The sequence below is a fragment of the Numida meleagris genome, chromosome Z, assembly GCF_002078875.1.
Source record: "Numida meleagris isolate 19003 breed g44 Domestic line chromosome Z, NumMel1.0, whole genome shotgun sequence".
Lineage (NCBI taxonomy): Eukaryota > Metazoa > Chordata > Aves > Galliformes > Numididae > Numida > Numida meleagris.
In genome coordinates this window covers 8,469,862-8,486,158 of record NC_034438.1, presented here as the reverse complement: position 1 = coordinate 8,486,158, position 16,297 = coordinate 8,469,862, and the positions used below count along the sequence as shown (strand labels likewise).

Here is a 16,297-nt window from a genome sequence, read left to right as displayed (position 1 = left end):
CCAGAATCCTTACACCTTCTCAAGGTGCCCTGGAGGCCAGGTTTTGTGCTGCCCTTCCAGCGAGCTGATGCTGCCTGTGTTCCCACATCCTTCCCCTCACAGTCAGGACTGTGCCTGGGAGCATGCAGCCAAACCCACCCGTCCGGAGGGGAAATAACACCCAGGGCTGCCAGTGGTCATGAAATGATCATTTAATGAAGACCGTTTCTCCTGGTGCGCGCGCGCATGTGTGTGTGTGTGTGCATGTGTCTGTGTGGGCTTTTTTTTTTTTTCCCTCCATTAATTTTTTTTGTTTTCTTTTTTTTTTTTTATATATATACATCTATAAAAAATTCAAATACAGCATGTCAACAGTTGGAATACTAGGACGTACGGTATTAAATACTGCGCTTGGGTTTGGGCAGGGACAAGAGTTGTTGTCTTTACAAAACAGGGCCTGGGGTGGGACGGGGAGGGAAGCAGAGTGGGATGGGGACAGCCAAGGACAGCAGGGGACAGGTCTGCGGGGCTCCAGCTCTAAGGGGACAGCAAAGCTATTCTTATTTTGCTGAAGAGTAAGACAAAGATGTTGATGGAGGCGATTCCCTGTATCCAACGTGGTTAAAAGAGTGTGGGGGCGTGGGGACGGGGTGGTGAAGGCTCCTCTGGGTGCTGCTGGGCGCTGGCTGGAGGGGCAGGCTCCGCGATGCTCTGCAAGGGGCTGCTGGGGGGAGCCTAGGCTTTTGTCGCTGTTTTGATCCCCTTTTATCCCCATGAAAACCGAGCCAGCTCCCGAATCCCCATTGCACTCCTGAAAGCCACCAGTTCATCCCTCCACCATCCCCTCGGAGGGAACCGAGCCCTCATCCTGCACCCCTCCAGCTTTTCCGCGCCATCAAGAGCTCAGGGGGGGAGTGAGTCCGGTCCTCGGGGTGCCCCCTTTGGCCGCAGGTTGAGAGCATCCCTCCATCCCCGTCCCCGTTCCCCATCCCCTCTTCCGAGCACGCGCCATCACGCTCTCTGTCACCCGCGTCCCGGTGGCGTGCTGGCGCGGCAGTGGCACGTCTTTGGCCTGGCGGGTTAGCTGTATGAGCGATGGCGGGGCTGGCCCGCGGGGTCCGGGGCTGCGGCGTGGTGCCCGGGCTCGTTGCGCCTTGCTGGGAGTGGGGACGGGGTGGGTGACATGGGGACAAGTGCACGTCCTCGCTCTGGGCTCTTGGCGAGGTTTTCTGGGGCAGGTCCCCCTGGAGGGGGAGATGGTGGCTCTGTCCTCCTCCGCAGCGATGGCAAGAAGCGTGATACGTCCTCAACGTGTGCAAAATCGAAGAGATAAAGAGACTCAAAACAGGTCGGGGGCGGAGGGAGTGTGGTGGTGGCGGTGGCGGTGGCTGTGGGAGGTTGTCTCCGCTGGGCTGCAACGGATGGGGATCTGTGATGGGGAGGAGAAAGGGTCACTCATCCTACCTCCAGCTTGGTCTTGCCCAGACACTGACATAGCTCTGGGGATATGCCGAGCTGAATATGGCTTTTTCCCCAAGAAGAAATACACACCTCACTAGAACCCAAGCACACAAAGCCATCACCTCCACCTCCTCCTCCCACCAGACCCTGCCCTCCCACCCTTGTCTGCGTGACACCACCTCTCCCATTGCCACTGCTAACATCATGCGTGGGGGTGATGCACCCAGAGGGAAAGGACCATGGGAACTGTCATGTGTCAAATCCTCATTCAGTATGTGAGAAGCTGTGGTGGCACATTCTGGTGCCACCTTTTGGGTGGCACATCCTTTATGCCCCATCTCTGCTGAACATGAGGCATCTAAGCCCAACATCTTTGCAAGCTTTGCCGAAAATGTCTGAAAAACCATTTCCAGCTATCTTCACCAGAACACCCAATTTGGAAAAGCAGCCATACTGGGTTTATTGACAACTGCAAGCAAGCCCAAATGCATCTTACCCAACACCCACAGCCCACAAGCTGGTCAGCATCTTCTTCCCAACGATGCTAGAGACCCTGAGCTCTTCATGCCCTCCCAGCACCTAATTCTATCTCTCATGCCCCCCATTTGGGGCATACTTACTAAATAAAGAGGACACCATAGGCAGCCAAGACCAGTCCAGCTGTCCAACACACTGCCACGGCCCCGCTGCCCACTCCAGCCCCCTTGTCGCAGATCTTGGTGGTGGGGGGTGGCATGAAAGAGGAAGTGCTGGTGCTCGTTGTCTCTGCAGGGAGGGAGAGTAGGTGGTGAGGGGCGCTGGGGCACCCTAGGATGTTCCCACAGGAATAGGGCACCATCCCATCCCCACACTGCCCCACCGTGCTACACCAGAGCCAAGCCGGATGGACAAGATGATGAGAATGGAGACAATGTGGTCTATAGGACTTTCCCTTCTCTAACAGTAGACCCAGAGGGTTCCAGAGTGCCCAGCAATGAGTGTCCCCCAGCACTTCCCAGCCACCCTACAGCTGGTGCCAGTCAGGGGAACCGGTGCAGGGCACGCTCCCATCCTTCTGGGAAGCCAAGGGCTGATAACGTGCACTTGGACACGGTCCCAGCTCTTTCCTAGAAACAGAGGCTTGTTAACTTGGTGGCTTTTATTTCTAATTGGCATCGCTCCGAGCCATTGTGCGGGGTCGGAGGTGTGGAGGGGAGGTAGAGCTGGAGACGGAGAGGGGCAGCGCTCCAGCGAATAATAATAAATCCAGAGCTCTGTCGTGGCACTTGGAGCACCCCAGTAAGGAAGATGTCAGAGCTGGGTGTGCTGAGTCAGCAGCTCCTGGGCCATTCTGACCAAGCAACAGGGCCACAGGGGTGTGAAGGTACAGGATAAAGGGCTGTGCTCCCCTCCCGCACAGTGATGGGCATCTCCATATCCAGGACCCCTTAGTGCAGGGTGTTTGTGCTGGGTGAGGGTCTCACCTGTGATCTGGACCTCGGTGGTGAGGTGCTTGGGCTCCTCCGTCCAGGGGGTGGCATGCACAGCCACACTCCAGTCGCTCCATGTGCCTATGTCATTGTCTTTGGCAGCCACCTGGATGATGTACTCCTTGCCGGCATAGGCATCTGTGATGGTGTGTGATGTCCCATCCGACAGCTCTACCTGTGGGCAGGTGGGGATCAGGCAGGGGGTTGCTGCGGATGGGGGGCAGCCAGAGGAGCAACTCTGGCACTGGGAGGTGTGAGATGATCAGTATGTTTAGCCCAGCTAGAGGGTGATAAAGAGACTGGTTCATGGCACTTTTGTACCACCACAGGGAGAAAATATCAGCTAAAAGGCAAAGCGAGGGGGTAAAAGGCTGGGGTTGAAGCTGGTTGTGCACAAATGGCAATGGGCAGAGTGTTAACCCTGATATCCACATGCCCCTATGCATCCTCCTAACCAGACTGGAGGTTTTTCTGGGGTGGTTTGGGCCAGAGGTATGATCACTGTGCAGGGACGCAGGGGAGATGCTCCAGCTACAGCTAAGCAAGGGTGAAGTGAGTCCCCAGATCTGCAGAGTCAGAGTGGAGTTGCTTCCTCTAGAGGTCACCAGAAACTAGTAAATGTGTGGTCAGCTGCGCTCGGACATGTTGGGATGTGGGGAGCGGCCGTAGCACGTACTGTCCGTGCATGCACATACTTTTGGGGCTGGGAGGAGGTTCCCTTGCCAGCACACCTTCAGCAACCCCACTCCTGGGCTTGCAGCCCTCTGGCTGGGCCATTGCACAAGGATAAACTCGTGTCCTGCTGTCTTTCCTACAAAAATGCCCTCTGTCTTGTTGTCACTACTCCCTGGGCCACTGGAGGCCCCGTTGTCCTCCTGGCCATGTGGCTGCTGATGCAGTGGTTTAAATCCAATCTTAGTCCAGACCTTCTGGGGACATCTGATCCACTCTGAGATGTATCCTTATAGAAACGCATCCACACTGCAGGGCCACTGCAAACACACGGGAGTGACAGCGGGGGAAAGCTCAGTGCTGACACAACATGCCAGACATGACACCAAGCTGCACCGGAGTTCTGACCATTGCAGGAGGACACTGTGCATCACTGTGCACCCTTCCTTTAGGTTCATCATTAATACTTACTGGTGTCTGGCATGGAGTAGCACGGGGCCACACAAACCCTGCATGACCACGGACACCCCTTTGTGCAGCCTCGCTCTCCCTCCTCGCCCAGCTGACATGAACCACCTTCCCTTGCAACACATGTTGATGATAAACATGTCCGGGGGGAAGAGGGACTGACACAGCCCATCTGCTCAGGAGGCAAAGGGGGGACATGGTGCTCGGCCTCTGAGCCTGCTGATGGCTTCATGCCAAGTGTTGAGGTCCCAGTGGCTCTGCGCAGCTCTGGGGACAGGGACATCTGCGTCCAGATGTGGAGTCCTCAGTACAGGAGAGACAGAGACCTGCTGGAGTGCGTCCAGAGGAGGGCCACAAAAATGATCCAAGGGATGGAACACCTATCCTACAAGGACAGGCTCAGAGAGCTGGGGCTGTGCAGCCTGGAGAAGAGAAGGCTGTGGGAGACCTGAGAGCGGCCTGTCTGTATCTAAAGGGGAGCGACAGGAAAGAAGGGGACAGACTCTTCAGCAGGGTCTGTGGTGATAGAACAAGGAGAAATGGCTTCAAGCTCAAAGAGGGGAGATTTAGGTTGGATGTAAGGAAAAAGTCTTTTACACTGAGAGTGGTGAGACACTGGCACAGGATGCCTAGAGATGTGGATGATGCCCTGTCCCTGGAGACTTTCATGGCAAAGCTGGATCAAGCCCTGGGCAACCTGAGCTAGCTGTAGATGTCCCTGTTCATTGCAGAGGAGTTGGACTAGATGACTTTTAAAGGTCCCTTCCAACTCTTAAGATTCTTTGATTCTATGACATTATGCAGAGAAGATGCCACAGCATCTTTTGTGCTCGGTGAGCTCCCAAACTCAGACAGGGTTCAAATTCGGGGTGTGGAAGCAGATGGTAGCTGAGTCTCCAGGAGACAGCATCAAGGTGAGTGATGCTGCCAGGAGCAGAAGGCTCCAACACAGCATCCCACTGCCCCAGGAAACACTGACAGCTGAGTTTTATTAAGAACTTGGTTCAACAGCGGCAGCAAGAGAGAGACAAAAACTTCTGCCTGGTTCTTGCTTGCATCCCAAAAACTGAAAAGAAACAAGCTAAGAGAGCTGCAGCACTGGGGTGCAGCACAGTCAGTGTGCCCATGTGGCAAGGATGTCCTGGCACTGCCGCTTGGCATGCATGGGGACAATGTCCCTGCGAGGGATGTGTGCCTTGGCAGCACTGCCTGGCTAGTGACTGGTGTGGTCAAAGCCATCACCCTGCTCCTTGCAAGGGTACCAGAAAGGCAGTAACCCACTTTGAGAAACAATCAGCCCTTTTGCCATCTCACCTGCACAGCATATTCAACATCCCAGCACAGATTTCATCCTTTTGTTACACAAACGTCATCCTCAGCTTATAAAGTTTCCCACCAGGGAAGGGGATGCTTTGCTTTCTCACTGTGGGCAAGAGCCTTTCTGCCCACGTTCCCTGTCTGAGTGCTGCCTGCAGCCCTCCACAAGCCAGGCTCTGTGCTCGCAGCTGCTCCCAGTGGCTTGGAGCCTCACATCTGCAGCACATCTGGAGCAAAGGGCCTTCTGCCACCCACAAGGTGCAAAGTTGCTACCAAATCCTCAGGGGAGCAGGGGGAAAGGTGTGTGTCCGTCTCACTGCTGCACTTTTTGGGCTGGGCAGGAGGCATGCTGAGCTCAGCTTATCCCTGCACATGGGGCATGAGCTCTGCAGGGAAGAGCAAAAGCACTGAGCCTGGGTCTGACCCACTGGCACAGGTGCAGCTGACCGGAGTGCCAGGTTTAGAGGGTGCAGGAAGCAGGTACAGTGTTTGGCATCTTTCCACCAGAATCTGCCTTTAATGCCTGGTCATCATTCTGGGGCACACAGCCCTAAGGTTGCTCCAGTACAGATACAGCTATGCCTCAGCTAGGCTCAGAGGTCACCATGTGCTACGGCGCCCATTCCCTGTCCCCTGTCCCCCCACTGCCCTGCTGCTTGGTGTCAGGGAAGGCATCTCGAGCTGTGCCATGGCACTGCTGGGTGTCACTGGTGAGATGAAAGGGGCCACAACTGTGGTCACCACAGGGTGTCATTATCCTCCTGGGGTGAAGGATGTGGCTGCAGCTGCCTGCACAGGGGACATGCCTTCAAGGAGGGGCCTTACATGGGGCAGAGGCAGGCGAGACCCCAGATCCCAGTATGGCTTTGTGCTAGGATTTACTGTTTTCCCAGCCTGTTGAAGATGCAGAGAACCAGCCCTGTGCTGCCTCTCATCTCTATGGCTGGGGTTAGCTGCTCCCTTCCCAGAACTGGTACAGTCCTGCAGGAAAGGGGTTTGAGCTCATTTCACTTATGGGACAGGTGAAAACGGAAATTCTGGGAGGTCCAGGCAGAAGGGAGAATGGGAAAAAGGAAAGGAGGATCCTGGTCCCTCCTGTAGGACGGCTAGGCATCCACCAACCTTAACTGGATGCCGGCAGAAACCCATACCAAACCTGCCCTCCTCTGCCCAAAACCCGAGCTGGATCAGGGTGCCCAGCAGGGACAGGCTCCTAGCACCCACTGCTGCACCCAGCACTGAGGGATGAGCTCAGCTCCTGCTTCTACTGCTGCCCCCAGCACTGAGGGATGAGCTCAGCTCCTGCTTCTCCTGCTGCCCCCTAGATGCAGCTGGTCTGCAGCTGAATGTTTGCAGATGGGAGTACAGGGTCATGGAGGATGCTCCCCAAGACCCAGGATGAAACATCTTCCTTGTGGGATCTTGGAGGATGCTGTCCTAAGCTATTTAGACAGCAGACAAAAAAGGGAAGGTGTAGGGTGCAGCACCCATCTCCCCCCTTACATAGAACATCCTGAGGTGTAGTTTGGGTTTTCCAAGAGGCATTTCTGAGCTGGGGGATATATCAGAGCGGGAACAGCTTTGTCATGGCTGATGAGAAAGTCCATGCGCGGGTGCCTGTGTTTCAGCACAGAAATGCAGCAGCAGCAGCAGATGGGAAAACACACAGAGAGCAGGTCCAACTGGACACAGGAAGGGAGAGGCAGGGAGGACAGACTGGGGAGGTCACGGGGGGATGGTTGGACACACAGCATCAAAGGGAGAGGGAGAAATTCCTTAATCCGCATCCCTGCCACACAGAGACAAAAGTTGGAGGAAGGCTGTGCATGGTAATTTTTTTTTTTGGCTGGAGGGGTCCGCATTTCGCAGCCTGCCTTTGTGCACCTGCCAAAAGTCACTCTGGCTGGCTGTGAAGCGCTGCCCAGATTAATGAGGGATCAGCAGCCAGTGCAATGCGGAGCTATTAGCATTGCAAAAAAACCCCACCAAAACAACAACAACAAAAAAAACACCAGAGAGAAATGAAAAAGAGCCCTTGAAGCCAGTAATTCAGCCTGCAGCTTGCCTAGGGCAGCATGGGCTGGCATCCTGCAGGTCCACATCCCTGGGACAGTGTTCACACTGAGCAGTGCCCATCTCTCACCCCACGCCTAACACATGTTCAAAGGGCACTGGATCCACACACCCAGTGCAGTGGAGGTTAAGGTAGTGAATTTCCCTCTGTGCTCCCTTAGCCTGTCCTGCCAAGGTGCCCCGGCAGTAAAAAGGTCACAGCGTGCTCTGCTCTCAGTTGAGCTCTGTTTCCATTCTGTGCAGCCAGGTAGCAATTACTGGTGAACAGGGTGACGCAGGGGAGGGCTGATGCCCGGATGGTCTCCAGAAAGAGAGAGCCTCAGCCCTCCCTGCCCTGCAGCTGGGCTTGGGGCTGGAGTGTGCTGGAAGGTGGTGGAGAAGGGAAGATTGGATCTTTGCATCCTCTCTTTGCATCCCATACAAAAATGTGTTTGCAGCTCTGCTTTCCGTTCCTCAGTGTCTCCCACTCTCCAGTGTGACTCCTGGAAGGGGTGCTGCAGTGACAACACCAGGTGACACCCCTAGGTCCTACAGTGGGATCCAGCCCTCCCCAGTGATCAGCAATGACATGCACAGCTAGGACTGTGCAAACCCCAAAGCAGACTTTGAGTTCCCACTGGATGATGCCTTAAGTGCGCTCCTATCACCTGCCCCAAGACCAAGGAGATGGGAACAGTCAGGGCAAACCATCTCCAGGAAGGATATCCAGCCTAAGTATTTCCTTCTTGGAAAAAAAAAATCCATTGCTTCACATCAAAAGACAAAACCACTTTGCTGCTATCTTCATCCTCATCCTTTCAGATACAGAGAGGCAGCCTCTGTGCACACCTCTAAGGATGACAACCTGAGGTTGTCCCCTTCCTTCGCGTGCTGATACATTCCAAATGTTCCCTGATTTAGCTGGGGACAGGTGGGCTTCAATTCAGAGGGAAAACCAGCATTGCCCCCAGTAGCCATGCAGCTTTTTGGAGGGGAGAGAACACAAATACAGCATGCACCAAGTCCTCTGTGCACACCCATGCAGAGGCATACACTGCCCCAGGTGCTACATTGAATACCTCTGGCTTCCCCAGAATAAAAGGTGCACCCTGGCTTTTGTAGGGCTGAAGCTCATCTGGTTAGCTCCCATCACCTAAGTGAGTAGGGGAATGCAGAAGGAAAGCCACCAGGGACTGGCCAAGGACCACCAGGCGTTGTGCCTTCTTGCACGTGCTGCTGCTGCTTTAGGTGCCTTCATTCTCTGCGGCCCTTGGGGGGGACCCGCTCCTGGTGGGCTTTCTCCTGCCCCAAACCAGGGTTAACCCTGAGAGCTGGGTCACAGCAAACAGTTGCTGCCGCCTGTGAAATGATGTCGGCAGGGGCAAAGGAAGGTTTTGTTTTCCTCTTTTCATCAGGAGATCATATAGGTCTGACATTAATTACTAACAAAAGAGCCCCCAGATGCCTCCTCCTGTGGCACTGTGGGGATCAGTTTGGTTAACCCCAGACAAAACTTTCTCCCTCCTTCAGGGATAACTGAAAGGTTGGGAAAAATGAAGGACTCTCCTCCCCCTCTGCCTCTTCCCCCCCACCCGGGCAGCGGAGCAGCCCAGTGGGGTCCGAGCCATTGTCCCTGCAGTCACCCCTTAAAAAAGGCTGCAGCATGCAGCTCAGACTCAGCTATTGGCTGGGGAGGATGCGTTATTGCAGGGCTCCTCCACAGCTTGGCTTGTCTCACACCAGATGAGGCTGAATGGCTCCCTTCTGGCTTAAAATAAAGAGCATCTTTGAAAGCACAGCTGTAATCTCGTTAATAATGGGACTCTGTCTCCGGATGCGCCTTCCCCTCCTGCCAAGCGACAACTGTCAGAGCTCGCTTCGCCTGCAGCCACAGGAGAATGGGGCTGGGATGCTCAGGGCACTCAGCACCAATCTCCAGGCTCCGGCTGCAGATGCATTTACCATGCAAAAGCTTCCTCCTGCTGCTGGGGCCAATGCAGAGGGACTACAGCAGATGGGACTCCCACCTCTGTGGCACCTCTGCTCTGCCTGACACCAAGCTGCAAGCAACACTATTCCAGCCTCAACGTTTCACTGCCTCCTATTAATTTCCCCCTTTTTTTTCCCCCCTCTTTTTTAATCACTGACTTTGCAGCCAGGAGGGAAAGGAAGAGAAGTGTCGCAGTAAAAGCAACCAGGCGTGAAGCTTTAATGGCGCTGGGTCAGGGTGACCTCCCTGCCAAGGCTGCCTGGCGAGGAGGGGAAACGCAGGCAAAGCAGTACAGGGATGCAAACAGGCACAAAGAAATGTGGTGTCACAAAGTGACATTGCTGCCACCCCGATGGGGATGTGGCTGCAGCAGGCGGTCGCACTAATTGCCTTCCCGGCTCCTTCCCTCCCCTTGCCCATCATGGGCAGTGATGTGTAGGATTAGGACATGTTTGTGCATTACGTTAGCCTGTGAGAGTCACTGACTTGGTAGAAAACATTGCTTTGCTTGGGGAAACATCCTCAAACCCACCCTGGCTGTCACCACACAGCAGACCCTGCACAGACCCCTGCTCATGGCCACAGCTCCTAACATCCCAGCATGGCATGAGGATCTCCACTTGATGTTCTAAAAAAAGTCATTTCCAGCCTTTGCAAATGCTTACAGACATGTCTCTAATGCTTCCAAAACAGAAGATGAAGGAGAAAACCCCACCGCATTATTAGCTTTAAATATCTCATGACCTTTTTCTGCAAATCTGAAGATGCACGGTTCGTTAACATTTTGTGCTGTCAGCACAGCCAATGCCTTCAATTAGACTTCGCGACGGCATCTGCAAATTGCTGGCAACTCACCAGAGGAAATCCTCCCTTCCTCCCTTGGCTGCCAGTGCTACAGCTACCTCTGAGCTCTGCCACATTCCTGTGCCTGTGCACCAAGCCCATCAGTGCTCAGCACATGCCACCTCCTTCAGAAACAGGGACGGGGAGGTCCTGATCCAGGTGATACCCCGGAGCAGGAGTAGATCTGGTACATGAGCTGTGTTGGGCTCCCTGAAGTCACCTGGGACATCCCTGGCTGTGTGGGCATTGCATGGCCAAGGACCTGCATGCCATCGCACCCATGAGCGTGCACGCAGCCACGCTCGAGGGCAGCCTGCAGGCACGTGCAGAGATAGCTGCTGTTGTGAGTTAACTGAAGGAGCCTGTAAAACCAGAAACAGGCTATTAGCAATCCATTAGGAAAGGGTATCCAGTTCCAGCCTAGGTAATCCATTAGAGGAACATCTGAGAGCATTAGGAGAGCTCGCTTGGGGCCAGGATGGGGCTATAAAACAGAAGAGGAAACCATGCTAATCTGGCTTGAATTACAAACTTAAAAGCAGGAGAAAAATAAAGGATACCCTGAACATTTAATGTTTTATATTTAGGAGACAGAACATGAGATTCTGCCAAAAGGAGAGAATGGAAAAACCTGTTTAGGCTACAAATATCTCATCTCTCTTCATGCAGGAAAGAAACTGCCAGCCCCTCTTCCAGAAGGGGAAGAGCGCAATGTTGAAGCTGCTCAGCTTTCTGGCTGAGCTCGGTCTCAGTGAGGCAGAGTGGCCACCCGACGTGACACAGTGTGGCTGTGTGTCCTGCACAGCTGGCAAATGCCTGTGCCTGAATTCAACAGAGCTGTTGCGAGGTGGCACGATGGCTCTGCTGCAAGCAGCATCCCGCACACGTGGACACTCATCGTCTCTCTGTGCTAATAAATCCCAGAGCATGCAGTAATAACTCCCAGAGCAAACTCCAACACGAGAGCTGCTAAGTGGCCTGAGTGGAAATTCATTACTGAGTCCAGAGAAAGGGAGGGCAAACAGCGTGCTGAGGCTGAAATGCACCTTTGTGAGCACTCTGCCATGCCAAGGAGGGGATGAGGGTCCCCGCAGTGTCCCTTGCTCTGCACCTCCCAGGTTGGCTGTCCCTGGGGAAGATGCTGTGCAATGATGGCTGGCTCACCCAGCAGCACTCCTGATAAGATCCACTGCTCCCGACACGGACGGCTTCATCTTCTGGTGCCAAGGCCTGGCATTATTAAAATCCTGAAAGGAAGAGCCTGGGAGAAAGCAGACGCTGATTGAATCAGGCCCTACAGTATTCGACAGCTCGACATCCATCTGATCCTATTAGTGCTCATTCAGTCCTGTCTGCCGAGGTGCTGTGCATAAATCAGCCCTTGTGCAGATAATGGGAGGCGGAGGGGAGGAAGGAATTGCAGCTTTTGCCAAGAAATGCCACGTGCAGTGCGAGCATGGAGAGCTGCGTCTCTAGCCAGTCCCTGGAGCTCCCCTCTAGCCCTGCTCCCACAGCAATAGACATTCATCACGGCACTCAGGAGACCTTCACTTCAGCATGAATTAATACCTTGCTGTGCAAATACAGGTCCTGCTGCATCCTACCTCAGGACACCTGTCCCTATAAGGAGAGACCTACCTTCACCTTAGGTCATGCTGAGCTGGCCTTGGCTCCACCAAGCCATGACCTTCCCTCTCCTGGATTGATTTTGGGTGCTCCTTGGGCACTCCCAAGATGACAACAAGCAACAGGTCTAGAAAAGCAGAGCTTATAGAATCATAGAATCATTAAGGTTGAAAAGACTACTAAGATCATCTAGTCCAACCGTCAGCCCATCACTGCCATGCCCATTAATCATGTCCTCAGTACCACATCTTGTTTCTTCAACACCTCCAAGGATGGTAAACCTCTAGGTCTCATAGCATCAGGCAACTCACTTTGGGGTACAAATCCTTAAATTTGAAAGGTGACCAGATGGGCTAAGGAGGGCACACCTGGGGGGGCAGGGCTCTGGCTGCTGTAGCACTGCCATTCCTGGTGCTTGGGAGCTGACTGAATTAGGTTTTGCAAATAATTCATCTGATGAATAGTGGCAGTTTTCCTCAAAACACCCACAAATCAGATTTTTCATTACGCAACCAGTGGGGTAGGGAGTCAGAAAGCAAGGCTGGTACCTTGCTCACTGAATGTTTGCACTTGCTTACTGAGCAAATTGTTCCTCAAACACACTTCTCCATCAGCCAGTGACTGATAAAACGTGTCCTGCAAGATGCCATGGATTAAGAGTGACACCACTGGTACCACTGTGCCCTCTGGGGATGCTGAGCTTTCCAGCTCTTCAAGCACCCATCCTGAGGACTGCTCCCCTCTGCAGCTTGGAGAAGCCAACTTTTGACTGCCCTGCAGCTGACTTTTGCAGCCAGGGTGCCTCACCACCAGTGTCTCCAATACCTCCATGTATTTCCCACCATAGCTGTGTGCTGCTCTGTGCCCACACAGGCTTGGTCCCAGCCTGACATGTGAGGCAGGAGGCAGCCCATTGGCAAGCACGTCACAGGGACCAGGCTGCAGCGGGGGAAAACATCAGCCTTTTTCACAATGGTTTTGTAAGTCGAAATAACTGGCTTTGCATTTCATATTTCCCATGCATTTTCCACGTTTTCCCACAATTTGAATATTTTGCCCTCAAAATGAAAAAACTCTTCCAACCAGCGAACACCTGAACACTCCTGTCGCTGTCTTACCCCAGCAGAGACTTGGCAGCTGCTCTCACTCTCCCTCTGAGAAGAGAAGGGCAAGCAGAGACAAGTGGGAGAAGACTCTACCAGCACCTGTCTGGTTTTCAAAGCCATCAGCAAAACGCTTCGGTCTGAAACAAGACCTGCGCTGCCGCCTTATCAAAGAAAAGCAACTGAAAGAGAAAAACCCGCTGGGACGACGACGTCTTACAGAGACACGAGCACAGCACAAAGCCTCTCATCCCCTTTTTGAGACGTTTTTCTCCCTAAGAAGAGCTGTCTGGCAGAAAATCCCTTTCGGCTCTGTATCGCAGGTGAGCTCCTTGGGGATGGAGTGCTGGGGATGGACTGCTCCCGTTTGTCTCTTTTTTGGGCAAAATGCCTCATCAAGCAAACTGCCATCACGTTTGGCTAATTGGCTTTCCTTTGGCCCATCTCAGAGATGTCAGGATGAGCCACACCGGTGCAGCAGCACCTCTCATCCAGCAGCAGACTGCTTTCCTTTGTAAGTGGAGCATGCAAGCAGCATATAGCAAAAAAAAAAAAAAAAAAAAAAAAAAGCCTGTTCGTTATCTTCCTGCCGCTAACAAATGAAATCTGTCCCGCAGGCTGCCAAGGATTTCACTGACATTTTTTTTTTTAAAGAAACAAGAAATAAAAGTAAGAAATACGATAACATCACGGCAATCGCTCCGTTGCCGACTGTGCCCTGAGTTACAGCGAACGGTATTTTATCTTTGGCTCAAAATCTAAATGTGGCAGAGGCACATTTAAATGCAGTGACATTTATACTTTAAATGCCTTTTACATCTTGTTGGCAGGTTTTATACAGAACATATGTATGGAAAACAGATACAGGCCATGGATTAAAATGCAGAGAGGGGAGAGCCTGCAGAGCCATTTGTAGGCAGAATATGACTTAAAAGGCAGAGGAAGAAAAGGGAGGCGGGAAAAAGAGAGGAAAAGGGGCTGTGTTGACTGGGAAGTGAATAGACATTTCTCGGTTCCTGGCCACCCCATGTTGCCACCCCGCTGCCTCCTGCTCAGCACCACTTACATGCTGCCACTGGTCCAGGATCAGGGGCCGATAGCGCAGGAAGAACTTGAGTGGGAAGGACTCGGGGTCAGGCCAGGATGAGGGGTTCTGCCATGACACTTCCAGCCGCCGGGGGTTATTGGGCACAGGCTTGGCCATCACGCTCTCTGGAGGATCCGGCTTTACTGTAAGGGAAAAGAGTGGCTGTTAAAGTCCCACTAATTGGATGCAACAGGTCTTACAGTGGGGAGGTGGGTGAAAAGCCCACCTAGGTGATGTGCTCTGGGAATGAGTAAGCCCAAGTGATGGCTCACGAGCCACATAAAATCACCTTGTAGTGTCTATGGGTCAGGGCTATCCTGGCTCAGAGTAACCAGCACCAAGGAGATGCCAGCACCTGGCCAGAGCAGAGAACATCCTTCCTCCCCGCAGGTAACCCCATGCTTTCCTTGCTTCTCTGGATGGCTGGGAGTCTGACCTGCCATCAAACCCACTCACCTCTCAGTAGCTCGCAGAGTTTAGGGCTGGGGGTTCCGAGCACTGGCCCACTGCATGCAGTACAGGCAAAGCACAATGGTGATCACCTTCCATCCTAGATCTCTCTTTCTCACTGCTGCTCTGCTTTTGAGATACAGGGGTACTTTTTCACTACGCAACAAGTATTTAAAGTGAATATTAATTGACTGCTAGCTACACAACATGCTGTGAAGTTGCTGCTACTTTAAAGTGCTGGGATCAAACCCCAGGCAGGCTGTGATGAATGGTACTGCCTTTTGCAGAGTCAGCTTTGCTCCTCACCAAAAGTCTCACCAGATCACCAGCAGCTCAGACTCACAATTTGCAGCAGCAAAGCCCTGAGAAGTCCAAAATATGGGTTGTGCAAAGGCCTGGCAGGCAAAAGCAGCCTGGTTAAAACACATCCCTCCTGAGGAGCTGTGCACGGAGATGTCCTGAAGCTTTGCTGCAGACTCAGGAGCTCAGAAGGTGAAGGATTTCCATGGGACAGCTCACAAGGCTATCTGTGCTAAGAACAGTGATGCAGGTGAGTCACAGAATCACAGAGTGGTGGTGTCCTGGGTGAGTTCTCAACACTTCCCAAATCCACATGAAAACTGCGTGAAGAAACTGTCACTCTCAGCCTGAAAACCCCTGGATAAAGGAATGTCCTCCTACTCTGACCAGAAACTTGTGAAGGCTTCCAAGCATGCAGGGAGGATTCTGGGGTTAGGAGGAGCCTGACTAAGCTCCAGCCATACACTCAGAACCATCTCCTCCCTGCTGGCCCCATGGCAGCTCCCTGTCTGATGTCAGCAGGAGGTGACACCTCCACAGGGGCTTTGCATCCTCTGGTCAGTGAAGGTGGCAAGTGAGCTGCAGGCTTGAAGGTGTATGGGACCAGATGCTCATGTGGGATGGCACTGCTGCAAAGGGAGCTGTGTGCATGCCATTCACTGCCACTTTGCAAGGGGCGAGTTGGAGTTGGGCAGGGCAGGCAATCAGTGCATGAGCTTTTTGGGGTCACTCCATTTGAGGACAGTAACTGTGTGAGGCAGGCAGGAGCTGCAGCAGCAGGGATGATTTGCTGGGACTGCAGCGCTGAGCTACTCCAGATGGCTGTGTAATTCCCTTGCTCACTTTGAATCCCTGGGCTTGGGCTGGACATCAGCTTCCATCCACGGGGCCTTGGAGTCCAAACACACACGGAAAAATATAAATCCAGCGCTGGCTCAGCAGGCTGGGTTTGCAAAACAAAAATCTGTTTGGCTGAATGAATGCAGATGAAAGCAAACTGTGGCTCCACAGCAAGGGATAAAAGCACCGGGGTGGGGATGGACACAATGGGATGTCACAGCTGTGAGCAGAGCCCTGGTGTAACGCAGGGGATGGGAAATGCCATGGCGGCAGGTTGGAGGAGAGCAAAGAAGGTGCTCTGATGCTGAGGGGGAGTCATCCCTCCATTTTTCAGGGATGTCACCCCCTCACACGGGTCAGTGGCCATTAGAGGAGAGCTGTGCTGGCTTAAAGCGAGTGTGGCAGAGCTCCCGGCTGCAGTGAGCCTTCAAACGTCACTGTGTCTTAATGGGAAAACCATCACGAGGGCTGCGGCTGCCTCCCCACGTGTCCCCCCGGCTGCGGGACTCCTGCCCAGGCTTAAGAGAGGTGCGGCAGTGCCAGTCCCTCCCAGAAAACAGAGCTGGAGCCACTCCTGCCACGTCCCTCCATCCCTGCGGGGATGTGGGAGCCAGTACGCAGGGCTCTACATCACCTCTGC

The 16,297-nt window shown here is 53.4% G+C and overlaps 1 protein-coding gene across 7 annotated transcripts in view; it reads right to left on the bottom strand.

The window, feature by feature from the left end:
* Window positions 253-16,297, bottom strand: part of CNTFR (ciliary neurotrophic factor receptor) — a 174,877-nt gene continuing 158,832 nt past the window's right edge. For 6 of the 7 annotated variants that reach the window (XM_021380425.1, XM_021380427.1, XM_021380431.1 and 3 more), the window contains 4 exons: window positions 14,047-14,210; window positions 2,904-3,084; window positions 2,061-2,205; window positions 253-1,408 (listed from right to left, as the gene is read on the bottom strand). In XM_021380425.1, the coding sequence (XP_021236100.1) occupies window position 1,408; window positions 2,061-2,205; window positions 2,904-3,084; window positions 14,047-14,210 (491 nt within the window). In that variant the 3' untranslated portion in view covers window positions 253-1,407. Of the gene's footprint in view, window positions 1,409-2,059; window positions 2,206-2,903; window positions 3,085-14,046; window positions 14,211-16,297 lie in introns of those variants that run through there. The other variant, XM_021380426.1, reaches the window with a different exon arrangement.